The sequence below is a fragment of the Pagrus major genome, chromosome 24, assembly GCF_040436345.1.
Source record: "Pagrus major chromosome 24, Pma_NU_1.0".
In the NCBI taxonomy this organism is placed as follows: domain Eukaryota; kingdom Metazoa; phylum Chordata; class Actinopteri; order Spariformes; family Sparidae; genus Pagrus; species Pagrus major.
Window position 1 is genome coordinate 18,666,718 of NC_133238.1, and position 14,259 is coordinate 18,680,976.

A 14,259-nucleotide genomic window follows, 5' to 3' on the forward strand; every position below is an offset into this window, starting at 1 on the left:
TCACTTTAAAACGGGAGTGGCAGTAGGTTTGATTTCAAGAATTATCAGCACAAAGTGTTCACAAACTACTCCACGCATCGCCGTGTAAGCTGGGATATACTGTACTTTCAAGCCGATGACTAGCAGGAGAAAGTGTTTTCATTCGTAAGCATACTGAATGATTAAGTGCTCAAATTGTCGCTACATTTAAAATCACAAAGCTCAGGCTTGTACGCTCCCTTTGAAAAGACACTCTTTACGCTAACCTTAAAAAAATTGACTATCAATAACATTTCTCATGTGACGCCTCGTCATTCAAGCATTCACTGGAACACACCTCTCAGACCTTTGCTTTTAGATGAGAAAAACAGCACAAAATAAGTTAAATCACAGCCATGTAATACATAAAATGTCGCTTTACTATATACATACAAAAGAACACATGGATGTAGCTACAGAATCCAGCTTATACATATAAAATGAAGTGAAAAATTTACATTAGTACCAATACGGAAGACTAAATATGGCAAAATTGTGGCTGCAAAGTTCCTTTTTGAATTTGAATTTATGGTAAATATTGCTAGTCGAACCACTTTCTGGTATTCATGGTGAGTGTTTTGCCAAACCTTATCATGAGTGAATAATGATATCAGTATTGTTGTATCGTTGTCTTTTTTGTCGTACTATTTACACACTGAAAAGTCAATATGTTTCTGGGAACGCTGTGTGCCAGTGTAACAAGTGGGCTCATATTAAAGTGTGGTGTGCTTTGTTTGACTCCAGACAAAAGCTGCCATGTCAATTAGTAGAGGACAGATATGAAACGCAGGCATACATGTGACTTTGTTGTTTTACATTTTACTTCAGTAAAATACTTATGTGTACATATTTGTTGAAAAATGGTCAAACCTAAACAAGGCAAACAACTTTTTCGTTATGGTGGGACATGAGCCAAAAGTGAACACCTATTGTATTCTTATGTATTGTATTATATTGTTAAGATGCTAAATAGTGCGAGGATCCCGAGTTCCCTTATTTTGAAAAGTAAATGATAATTAGGGATCCTACATATTTTAAGAGAATTTTACCTCACAAAAAATAAAACAGCATGAGCAGTGATTTATAGTAGAATTATTTGTTAAACATAGAAACATCTGGAGGGCTAAATTGAATGTTATGGCGGCCCGTGGACAGTAGTGCTTTTAGCTAAACGCTAATGTCAGCATGCTTACAAACTCACAATGTCAAGGGTAATGTTAAGCAGGTATATGCTTAATAATGTTTACATTGTTCACCATCTTAGTTAAGCATGTTAGCATGCTAACATTTGCTAGTTAGCACTAAACACCAAGGCTGAGGCTAATAGGAATGTAGTTTTGTACATATTTTGTCAAAAATAGAAATTTTGGCCTCTTGATGGTGGTTAATGAAAAGTCTCTGAATCACCAAAGTTAGTACAGGCAATCCATCTAATTGAAACAGTTCATACAAAATCAAAAAATGTCAACCTCATGGTGGCGATAGAGGTAACAGAAATCAGCAAAGTCAGAAGGGTTCATCCCATGGGAACCATGAATGTAAGAAATTTGATGGCAATCCATCAAACAGTTGTTGAGATACTTCAGTCTGGACCAATTGCTAACTGACTTTGCAATCCCAAAAGCCAAAACCACTCTGTAGGCCGTATGTTCAGCACCATTAAGTTCAAAACTTTACATTGAACAATCAGTTTAAAACTATATTTCTCTCTTCAGTCATATCTCCCAGTTCAAAGAAAGTAGTCCCATGGTCATGTTGACCAGGAAGTAATATATTTTCTCGTTTGGTTGTGAAAGAAAAACACCAAGGCACCAAATTCATGTTGTGAAGAGAAAAACTACAAGAAATAGTACTTCATGTTATTAAAACAAGAAAATAATAATAATGCATAACTTGTGGGGCTAAGCAGAACATTATGGCCCACTTAACTTAACACTAATATATCAAATTGTTAATCATTTTACCAGCCTCAGCAACTACTCCTTTCTCAGACTGATGTACCATGAGTTGCTTCAAACATCTGAATTGTCCCACACTCACCAGTCACACTAATGAATCCCATAAAACAAAACTTTGACATGTTTTAGCGCCAAGTCTTTGCATGGAATTTAAAATTGGATTCACCCATGATCATAGTATAGAAGTCCTGTAACAGTAGTTACAGTTGGCAGCACGACACTGAGTCTTCTTTCAAGACGAGACAATCAAATTAATCATTCAGTCACCAAGTAATCTAACTGCTACAATGATGTAATGTTAGCTCTACAGTAAAACACAAAATATTTTCATACACACAAGGAAACATTCATTTTCATGCATTCTAACATAATCGTAGGCTTCAAACCTTGAATATCAGGTGCGATAACTTCAAAATGGCAGCTTAGCTTTACAATGTACATCAGTGTTTATTACTCCAATGTAGAGGAGTATTTCGTGTCATGGGTTAAAACCTTAAAATTGTCTGAAAAGCTGATTCCAATGATGACGTAACTGAGTCTTTTCATGAACCCCAGAGTCTCTTTTTAAGTAAAATGAGGCAAACAAGATGTCAGGACTGCAAACTGGGAAAGCTTCTATATCTTATTTAATTTACAGCAGGCATTTACGGTGAGGTTAAGTGCACTACACATAGACCTGTATCTGTGTCCATCCTGCAATCTCACCGGATTTTACTAAATATCGACAACTACCATTTCTTTTGTAATCATATTTAACGATTACAGGCAGTAAGAAGGCACCCTCTTTAATGCCAGTACTGGGGACCATGAGATATCGTGTTCACACGGACATTTTGCTGTGAAGAATCTCGCTGGTGATCTTCAGATTCGGGAAAAATGAGAGAACATGGTGCACGTACTTGTCTAACAGCAGCTACATAATGCTTGAACATGACATAGATCCTGCTTTATTTCTTGAGCTAGCTTTACGCATTCTTTGGCAAAGTTGTACAATCACGGAACTCAACAACAACAATGCCTGTGTGAGCACAAGTGGTCAAAACTAATCCAGATCACTCAGCATTGATGTGACACCATGTGATGAAATAGCTCAATAAATGGTTGATGGGACATGAATGAGAAAATGCTGGAAATTTGCAATGAGCCATGCTCTAACTTCGCTTGGTCAGAGGTCTACCCTCGCGGACATGCTTGGCGCTCCTCTTTTCCGTCTTCCCCTTCTCCCTCACCTTCCTCAGGCGGCGTGGAGGTGGCGTTCCTCTCGACTCGCTGTCCTCCTGAGCACTGGATGTATCCATCCCGTCTCGCTCTTCGGGAATGTTGGGAATAGCCCCACTGCTCCCGTCTAGGATGTTCCTCAGGGAAGGGTCCTCTGGTGTACAGGTGGCCGTGGTGCCACTCTCACTACTGCTCAGGTCCTGCTCTTCACCGTAACGCCCTCCTCGGCTGTGGTGCGGCAGGGACGAGGCCCTGATCGAGGGCCTGTCGCGCTCTGTCTCACGGATATTCTGCAGTGGCTCGTTCATGTCTACTCCAGAGTCCAGGCTGGTGTCGTTGCTGCTTGGCGGGCGGTGGCGACTCTGGAGCTCAATAATAGAGTGGCGAACGGACGCGGCTGGTTTCCCATCTAAGGAGACAAACCAGGCCCTGGGGTGGGACATTAAGGGCTTGCCCCGGGTCAGCTCGAGCAGGGTACGCTCCGAAATCCCCTGCAGCTCGCTGGGTAAGCCTTGCCCGCTGTTGAAGGCCTGCATCCCAGCCGCCTCGTTAAGAGTCCCAGGCACAGAGACGGAGGATTCGAGGAGGTTAGTGTAGCGTCCCCACACTCCAGCGTTAGGGCCTTGGCCTTGAGGAGGAGTCTCCAGAGGCTGGGGCTCATCTTGGCTGCTCGGCTGTGGGCTGTTTCCTCCTTGGGAGTGGTGGTGAGGGACTTTGGGTAGTGTCTGGGTGTAGCTGTCTTTACTTGCAGGCTCAGAGTGAGGGTCATACTCCACTCCGTTGCGGGGGAAAGTAGCAGACTTGCAGCCTGACAGCTGCTGCTCCTGAGCACTGAAAAGCTCCGGCGCCTGAATGATAGCCACCGGCTGATTGTAGAGATGAACCAGCTTGTCTTGAAAGAAGTTGTCGGAGTTCATGTTGTTCTGCTCTGACTTCTCCCGAAGCCGAGCCACCTCTTCGCTGTTGATGTAGTGAGGCAGCTGGGGACCTTTGATCCGATCCGAAGCAATGTTGTCATAAAAAGAACCTGCCGGGCGACTCCCTGGATCCTCCACGTAGATGTTGTAGTTGGCCTTGTGCCTCGGCGTGGAGGGTTCACACTGGACACTGCAGGAAGCGAGGCTGTTTTCGCCAGAACGGAACAACAGACCCTCCTCCATGTGGGTGGAGGTGGTCTGGTCTTTCTTCACCACCGTGAGTTTGGAGAAGCGAGCTCTCCTCCTCCTCCTGGGCTCTCGATTACAACTTCTGTATGTGGAAGAAACAGAATGTCATCAGGACGGACTGCAGTTTCATAGGGTTGTTTCTAAACATGTTCAGCCAATTCAGGGCAAGTTAAAGAGACGCTTTTTATTTTCAGACCCTTCTTTAAATGCCATATTTGTAAGAAAGGTTGCCAACCAATATCCCTCCCTAGCTTCCTAGGGGTAACATTTCCGTTCATTAACATTTCCGGGGAGATTTCTTACCGGCAGTGACACAGCAGCAAGGACAGAAATCCAATCACAATAGCCAGTGTTGCTCCAAAAATTCCCACCAACAGGTAGGTGTGGTACGCTAGGAAATCCAAAGAGCTTTCATGTCCCAGGAAATCTAAATGGTCAGATTTATAGATAGATAGATATAAACATTTACAAATACAAGTGTCAGAATTTACGTGAGTTACTGAAGTTAGATGTGTTACGTATGTACCGTATGATGATGGAAGGGGGGCAGCGATCCAGGAACCCAGATGGGAAGCAGTGTACGTCCAAACCAGCTCTTTACCAAATTGTTTCACTATTCCCAGACCCTGGTTCTCCCAGGCACCTTCACACAGCATAAAAAACAGCATAATAAGCATGATGTTGTCTTATTCTGTAGTGTAACTCAGTGGCTTCTCCGTAATCTATATTCTCACCTATTTTTAGGTTGAAGGCCCAGGCTGGTACAGTATCAGCAGCCCTGAGGCGTGTGTTGTGTCCCAGGGGCAGGCTGATCTGAATGGGCCCTCGAACCTGGAGCTCCTCCCAACCAGAATACAGCAGGACGTTGACGGCCGCCACCGGCTTCAGCTCCACGCTTCTGAACACTGCAGGCACAAGGAAGAGTAAAGTGAAAAAAGTAAGCAGTATCATGCTGCTTGAGTTAAAAAATACAGACCCATGTGTCCAACAAATCTAAAAATATCAACCTGTTTGCACAATTTAGTATATTTTGATAGATTTTCTATTCCAAGATGAGAATGTATGACCAAACTAAAACATTAAGCACTCCAGACTAAGAATAAACATCTTTAATCATTAATGAGGCCTCGCTGTGTTTAACGCTCACCTGATTTGCTGACGATGATGCCTGGAGTGCAGTTGCTGCAGTCTTTAGCTAGGTGATGCTGTGGCACAGTCAGGTATGCTGTCACGGAGGAGACGTTGCTCTTGTCAGACATCGTGAGGAGGTTCTTGGGGAACTTCACCTTGGGTTGGGATGAGCTGTCTGTAAAAACAAGATTGCGTTTGCAGAAAGTTTAAATATATAATGGAGCTTCAAGTGATTAATCAAAATATCAAAATCACAATATGGCCAGGTGCAATAAAGGTAAAATGTGACAAAACATCTTTATAATAAAGAACTGTAGTGCTGCAGAGACGTCCTAGAAACTTGATTTATTAGTTTTCTCAGGAAAAATGAAAATTGTGATGCTAAAACGATTATTCCCACTAACCGTAAATCATATCACTCGTAACATCTGTCAAAACAATCCCAATATAAAAGTTTTTTACAGTATCCTGCAGCCCTAGCCAAAAACTCGGACTAATCATGCTTACTGACGTATGTAGTCACCCCCAAAAGACCCATTCTGTGTTTGTGCAGTTACAAAAACAAAAAAACTTCAAAACAACCAAAATATACTGGTTAAAACGATCATGTTCAGCTCAGTTAACTCCTGTGTAACCTCACCAGGTAGCTTCCCGGTGATGAGTACCGAGTCTTCAAACAGCCAGATGTTCCCCTGACTGTGAGGGAGCAGCAGCAATGTCACAGCTGAGAAAACTGCAGGAAGATAAAAAAAGGTCAGAAAATACTGAGATTTTTTCGCTGTGAGAAAAAGTCACCATCACAGATAGAAACCCTGAATCACTACGTCGTTTCAGTTTAATATTATGTGATTTATGAGGCGAGAGGTCAAACTTTCTTTTCATTCTCCTGTATTTTTTGGACATAAAAGCCACTTATGGAGACTTGTAGTCCTGTAGCACCACCAGCAGATGGCAGTAACGCCTCAAACGCCTCTTTTAGGGTTCAGCCGTCTGGCTCGGCAGCACAAAAGGGAGGCGCCTCTGATGATGCAGAGCCGAGCAGGTCTCGACAGATGACACTCTTCATCATCCCTCTGATTTTATCCCTCCTAACACCTGCTCCGTCTTTGCTTCCGACCGGAGACAGGAAGTGGGACCACAGACAATAGAGTCACAGCCAGGCCCCCCCCCCCCTTTTTTTTTTTCTTCCCCACACCAACATGCGATCGGCGTGGCCAAACAGCCCCCACCCCCCTCTCTGCATCTGATTCGGCGCAGGACAAAGACAGTTTGCTGAGGCAGCTCTCGACTGTGCGTGCTGCTGTGGAGAGAATCAATAAAAAACGACTACAGGACACGGCGTCCGGTTACACTTGACTGTACGCGGGCAACATAAATTGCTTCATCACGAACAAACCTCAAGTTGTATGTTGTCGCAGACACTTCATTAATCTATAATGAGCATGAATAATGCAGCCGTGTGAATACAGAGGATGCGTTACAGAAAATAAGTGCTTACAAACAGCAAATAAAGCAAAAGCCGGCTTTATTTTCCTTCAGATCGAGCCTCCCACTTCATCATGTTATTTTTTTTGTTTACACAGCTATAACGGTGTTTGTTTATGAAGAGCAATGCTTGTTTTTCTGAGTGAGAGTCTCAGCTAAATGCCTTGATTGTGTTTGTTCTTCATGCTCTGATCGATCCTCGTTGGAAAATCCTTTCTTCAAGGGGAGGTCAGGGTCAGCCGTGACCCTGGAGCTGCTCAGGTTAGCGTCCAGCAGAGAGGATGATAACAATCACACGTTTTAAGACCATTTAAAGGGGCTTTATGTAACATTATTTAAGCACTTTACATGTATTAATCACTTTATTATTAGCCATGTGTGAGTGGATTGTACTCGGTTGTCTACAGACGCCTGTGGATGGTTTGTTGAAGTTGTTTAAAGCTGCTGGACTGTGGATTTCCTTGTGAAAGACTCAGGTTTTGCTTTCAGACGGACGTGACTTCATGCAGGTTCTCGAGTGCCTCATCATTTCTATTATTGGCTGTTTATCAGTATGTGTGAATTTCTGGTCGATTAATCCGGTAGGGAGCTGTTGAACATTGCGCCTTGACAGTGGTTGTGATCCATCAATAAAAATAGAGAAGAAGAAAGACAAGAAGAAGAAGTTGTAGAGCCAAACATGCTGTCGTGGGTGTGGACATTTATTTGTTACAGTCTCAGAGGAAGACTTTGCTGTACTGCTTAGAGCTTTCTTTACAAAATAGCTATTTTTCCAGCATTTCTAAGTAATTAATGGACTAACACTGCTGCATGGTTGTTGTACTTGCGTCAGAGGAGCTTCTCTTATGACTCAAGAGGCAGATTCAGTTAAATTCTGATGCAGTAAATTGAGAAATTTTGGGCCCATAAAGCTCAGAGAGAGATGATACAATGTGAGGCAGTCTTTGCTCGGATACCCGAAGCTTTAAATAGCTGTCATGTGGTGTTACTCACTGGGTCTCTTGGTGGTGCTCCAGGGCAGCGGGCTGGGGACGTAGCCTTGCATGTGTCCCAGCAGAGTCAGACTGAGGCGTGGACTGTACGTCACCCAGAGCAGGACCTCACCTCTCGCTCCTGTCTGGGTCGAGCTCGTCATGGTGTGGTTTACGTAAACGTCCACCGAAGCGCCCGGCAGCGGCTGACGGGTCACCATGTCCCTCACGAGGACCTTCAGGGCGAACTGGGACTCTGGAGGGTTAAAATCACCAGATTTAGACCTTTTTTTTGCTCGACGTTCTTTGTGTTGAACTTCTTTGTGGAGACACGTGTCTCTGCATGAGCTCTATCAATATGCAGACGAGCCTCCACCACTTCCTCTCAGCAGTACTCAGTAACCTTTCCCTCGCCATGAAAAAGTGATGAGGCAGGCACAGCAGAATCGTTGAGAGAATGAAGTGACAGAGAAGAAAAGCTACTCTACAAGGCCATGTTCGACGAGTTTTTAGCCTTTTAAAGTCTTAATTTAATATCTAATCAGGTTTTTAAGAGACGAATAGACTCAAAAACTCAATCCGAGGTCCTGTTTTGCCCCAAGTGCTCGTTTTAAGCGTTATATCTGGTCTGTAAATGGCAGCTTGAGTTCCTAGAAAGTGTCTAATTGTGTTTTTAAACCCTCCATGCTTCCCCACGCCAAATGTAAACAGAGGCCATCGCCATCAAAGAGCACAAGCTCACCTTCTGTATCAGCAGGATTACAGCGCTCCCCATTAATACATCACCTGCTCGGGCCAAAAAGATAAGCAGCCTAATCCCTCAAACCTCCACATTATACATCTTAATCCTCTTAGTGTGCTGCCCAGACCGCCTGTGAGTTATGTCCAACAGCTTATCAATAGATTCAGGAAAATAATTGGCGTTTAGGAAGAGAAAACATACAGGAGGGTTTAATTAAATATTAGCTTCATTTTCACTAACAAATACACAGAATACAGGATGTTTAAAGACTTGAATAAATAGGTTACTTTAAAGGGGCAATATGTAGTTTTTAAGATGAAATTCAAACTCAGGATTTTTATATTTACAATATTAATGAGGTTATTTTTAAATATCTTTTCCATCAGTGAGTAAACAAGCTGCCCTCAGAGGAAAACAAGGTCCCCAGAACACTGTTTGAAGCTAGAAATTTGGCAGGGTCCGCCACATATGAAGGTCAGTTTGTTTATTTAGTTTGTTTACGCATTAAAAAAGAAAAAGAAGATTTTTCTCTTCTAATTAAAATTTCTACACCAAAACTACAGAGTGCTCCTTTAAAATGATCATTTTCATGACATAGTGTGGCTGTTTCTGCTTAAATTTCTTTAAAGTGTAGTTTTGATTTTAATATTTACAATATTAATGAGGTAGTAACACAAACTCCGCTGTTCTCAGAGGAAAATAAGGTCCCCAGAAGTCCCTGTTTGAAGCTAGAAAGGTGGCAGGGTCCGCCACATATAAACAAGGTAAAGTATGAAAATGTGTTGTCCTTTAAGGTCAGTTTGTTTATTCAGTCATGAAAACAAAGAGTTTGTTTATTTAGTTTGTTTAAAAAAAAAAGAGTCAATGAAGATCTTTCACTTCTGATTAACAATTTCTACATATTGCACCTTTAAAATAATCTGGCAATCCTGCATTTTGTGACATTTTTCTGAATTTTACATTGTTTTTATATTAATTTTTACATAATTTGTCCTTGAAAAAACCCCAGCAAACTTTATTTTACTGTATATAGTCTAAAAAAGCAATATTATCTGAAGAAATGTCATGAAAACGATCTCAATTTACCCAAAACAAATACAGTTAAAGGGGCACTGTGTAGTTTCAAACTCAGAATTGTAATATATACAATATTAACAAGGTAATAATACAAACTCAGACATATTTATCTTTCCCATAACTGAAGAAACAAGCTGTTCTCAGAGGAAAAACACTGTTTGAAGCTAGCAAGGTGGCAGGGTCCGCCACATATAAACACAGTATGAATCTGTGTTGTCCTTTAAGGTCAGTTTGTTTATTCTGTCCTGAAAACAAAGAGAGTTTGTTTATGTAGTTTGTTTCGGCGTCTGATTGTGATTTCTACATAGCGCACCTTTAAAGATAATCACGTTGAGAGCATCAGATTGAATGCGATGCTGCATTTTGTGACATTTTTGTGCATTTTATCGACATATTTACACCATTTGCACCATAAAAACCCAATAAAACTGCAGCAAACCTCTTTCTAATGTATGTATCCTCAGCAACAGTGTAATTATGCAGCATTATTTCAAAGAAATGTCGTGAAAATGACCTGAATTTACCCAAAAACACTGGCTGCACAGCACCTGATTCAGTTGTGAGTCACAGTGCAGCTCATTTCCATTTTCTCTGACAACAATGAGACTCCAGCAGAGATCGTCTCTGTTGATGTTTACCTGCGATCAGAGCCGAGGGGCTGATGGATCTTCCGGGAGCGGTCGGGTCGGTGCTGGACGGGTCTCCGACCGCGACGGTGAGGCCATTGTCCCCGGGCGAGGAGGAGGGCAGGCCGCCGCCCTCCTCCTCCGCTCCTCTCACCGCCCCATCCAGGCAGGAGATCAGAAGCAGCGACGGGAGAAAGAGGAGCAGCGGCGGCGGCAGGTGGCGTTCAGCAGCGGGCATGGCGAGAGGGGGAGCAGGCTCAAAGACATACCGGACCGCGGCGGACGAGCTCGGGAGCAGGAGAACGAGGTCCAGCGGCGTGCGTCCGGATCACGAAGGCCTCATCCCTCTCACGGTGTCTCGAAAGGTTGGTGGGAACAACCCGGTGGAGAAGAGATGAGCTGGTGCTGAGGCTGGGTGTGTGTGGCCCAAGATCGTCCACACCGGAGGGATGTGTCACTCCCGAGTGCTGCAGGGATGACGTAGCCTGGTTTTGTAGGCCAACCCGGAAGTTGATTTTTTCCCCACTGTTGTTTTGTGTTATTGCAGAAAATAAATCTGTTTTATTTAGCAACACAGTCTTTACAGGTATTCACCACTTTTTTTCTGACCTATTTTTTTAAAACAAATAAATTAAAAAAATGTAAATGGGAAAAATATATATATTTTACACTACTAAAAATTAGTTAGGGGTATTGGGATATGGGTGCATGTATGCATGTGCATGGATATGCAATAAAAGTCAATAATAATGTGTCGCTTTTAGGGACCAAAAATATTCACAAAACGCTAAATAAAGAGTATTAGAGCCGAGGGTGAGAAAAAAATGAGAAGAGGAAGGTTTTTTTTTTCATTATGCACTTCATGACAAAAGTCAAATTGCTGAGAAAAAAGTCAAGATGTCAAGAAAAAAATCAAAATGTCAAGAAAAAAGTCAAAATGTCAAGAAAAAAATCATAATGTCAAGAAAAAAATCAAAATATCAAGAAAAAAGTCAAGAAAAAAAATCAAAATATCAAGAAAAAAGTCAAGAAAAAAAATCAAAATATCAAGTAAAAAGTCAAGAAAAAAGGCAAAATGTCAAGAAAAAAGTCAAGAAAAAAAATCAAAATATCAAGTAAAAAGTCAAGAAAAAAGGCAAAATGTCAAGAAAAAAGTCAAGAAAAAAAATCAAAATATCAAGAAAAAAGTCAAGAAAAAAGGCAAAAAGTCAAGAAAAAAGGCAAAATGTCAAGAAAAAAGTCAAAATGTCAAGAAAAAAAATCAAAATGTCGAGAGAAAAGTCAAGAAAAAAGTAGACATTTCAAAAGAGTCGACCTTATGAGACGACATCAAACGACGCATATGACCGCCTCAACAAAACGCCTTGTGCAGATGAGCTGGTGAAACTACTTCAGAATCTGCTTCAGTAACAAAGACATTATGTCTCTTTCAGCTCGTAAACACAGTGTAGTTATCAGTAATAGGACTTTGAAGATATTATGTTTCACTATAATGAAAAAATAAATTCCTCCTCTCATTTTTTTCTCACCCCTCATACTCTTCTGTAAAATAGCAATAAAAGTGTCAGTGTTTTTTTTGTGTGTGTGCGTTATGGATGAAAACTTGATGACCATTGCCGTACCAGGAAAAAGCCTCAGAGTGAGAGCTCTTCCTGTCATGACCATCTTGGGTAAGACGGGAGATGCTGTTACATCATGGGGGTCTGCGTGGCCCTCTGTCGGTAAACTGAGATCCCTGGACGACTATTTTTATCTCCTGCTTTGTCAAAAGTGTGGAAAATCCACCGATCAAGTCACATAAACAAACCTGTTAGAGTTCAGGTCTGAAGACAGGAACAATGAAGGCTCAATAAAAACATCAAGTGTTTTGTTGTGTTGTGATTATTTGTCAAGAATTAAACACTGATTAGGTAATTAAAATAATGAATCATATGCTGATCGAGTCCAACACCACAAAATCTCTACGAAACATTAGAAACGTGTCTCTGATCAAATAGCTCAGAGTGATAAGAATCTCTTCTTGAGATTTTAAGGATGCCGGTTCGATTCCCCACTCTAATCTGTAAGTTGTGATGTTTGTTGACCAGAAGAAAAAGTTAAACACTCTGAGAAATGGATGCGTGGTGCCTTGATCAGCATTTTATAAGACTGATATCAAATTTTGAGGATGTTTGTAGGATCAATTCTCGGGTAACTCTGTGAATTTTGAAGTCTTAACACCAAGAAGAATTGGGTAAGAAGTGTTCTTCATCGATATCTCAGGATGTTAGAGATCTCTCCAGAAGTATCTGGGTTCGATCACCTGCTGTAAAAGTTCTAAGAAATAGATGTGAAGCACCTCGGGTCAAATAGCTCAGCATGTTAGAAAACTGATCAGTAGCTCTGAGGTAAATCCTCAGGTAGCTCTGTGAATTTTGAAGTCCAACACCAAGAAGAAGACTCAAAACCTCCACAAAACACAGCATAACCCCTGAAGGAATAGCTCATGATGTTGGACATCTACTTGTAGTTTCTTAGCGTGTGGGTTCGATCCTCGATGAAACCTTTAAACTTGAAGTCCGTTTTTTAAAAAAAAGTGAAAGCTTCAGTGAATTTTGAAGGCCAGGCTGCCAAAGGAAAAAGTTAAAAACCTCTGAGAAACAGCAGTTTTAACTCTCATCCAATAGCTCATGTTGGAGTTTCAGAGGCTGAATGTTTGGTCCTTCAGAGGTTCTGTGAAGTCCAACACCAAGAGTAGGGATCAAAAGCTCCAAGAAACCTTAGTGTCACGTCCAAGATCAAATAGCTCAGAGTATTAGAGATCTATCGTTGACTTTTCAAGGGTGTGGGTTCAATCCCCGCTCTAATCTGTCAGTTTTGAGGTCTGTCACCCAAAAGAAAACGTGAAAAGCTCTCAGAAACATCAGTTCATCATCTTAGATCTAATAGCTCAACATGTTAGAGGAAGGATCAGAAGTTCTCAGGATGTGAGATTCATTCATTTTGAAGTCCAACACCAAGAGGAAGACTGAAAAGCTCCAAGAAACAGGGTAGTAGCACCCCTGATCAAGTAGCTCAGGATATTAAGGGGTGTCCTTGTAGATTTTTAGGCTGTGGGTTCGATCCTCACTCAAACCTTTGACTTAGGAGTCTGTTATCCAAAAGAAAAAGTGAAAAGCCCTAATGAAGGAAAAATACTTCAGGACAAATAGCTCAGCAACTAAGAAGACTGAGCCAAAGTTAGCAGGTTGTGAGTTCAAACCTGTGAGAAACAGGTTACTTGAGCAAGTCCAACACTCTAGCTGAAGACTAAAGACTGCTTGTGTTCAGTACCTGGATCATCAGAGTACCTCAAGAACAAACAATTAAGTTTGTTTTCCAACTTGTAATCACATCTCCAGATCTCAAACCTGTCATGTATAACTTTAAATATATGTTAGATGTATGTTGTTGCGTTCCTTTGTGTTTTATGGAGGTTTGTCAGAGCACCGGTTGGTTTTGAACCCTCAACCCGCAACCATAGATGAGCCTGGACTTGATCCCTCAACCCTTCAGGTATCAACAACAGTAGCATCTTATCTTACTGAGCTACTCCTCTATACAGTTTTTGCAGTTAACAGCACCTATAATATCAATAAATGTGCAGGAGAGCAATAATTTCACTTTGAGAATATAAAGATTAACAGAGACTTGAACCCAAAAACCTCACAGTCTGAAGGCAGCAGTGCAACAAGCGCTTACAAGCATGAAAACAACATTTCAGCCGTCTGTCTTAGATTCTGCTTCCATCTAGTGGCTCTGTTCGCCCATGTCATCATCACATAAATCAGCTGAACACCCACTTCAGAGCAACATTAGTGATATATAATAATATATAATAATATTAAG

General features: G+C 41.6%; 1 protein-coding gene across 1 annotated transcript; it reads right to left on the reverse strand.

The window, feature by feature from the left end:
- Nucleotides 1-3,127: 3,127 nt before the first annotated feature.
- fam171b (family with sequence similarity 171 member B) lies at nucleotides 3,128-10,630 on the reverse strand. The gene is given in 8 exon segments (XM_073462114.1): nucleotides 3,128-4,421; nucleotides 4,643-4,787; nucleotides 4,887-5,003; nucleotides 5,095-5,265; nucleotides 5,508-5,666; nucleotides 6,132-6,224; nucleotides 7,970-8,203; nucleotides 10,405-10,630. Coding segments are annotated over 8 exon segments (2,439 nt in total).
- Between the last annotated feature and the right edge of the window lie 3,629 nt (nucleotides 10,631-14,259).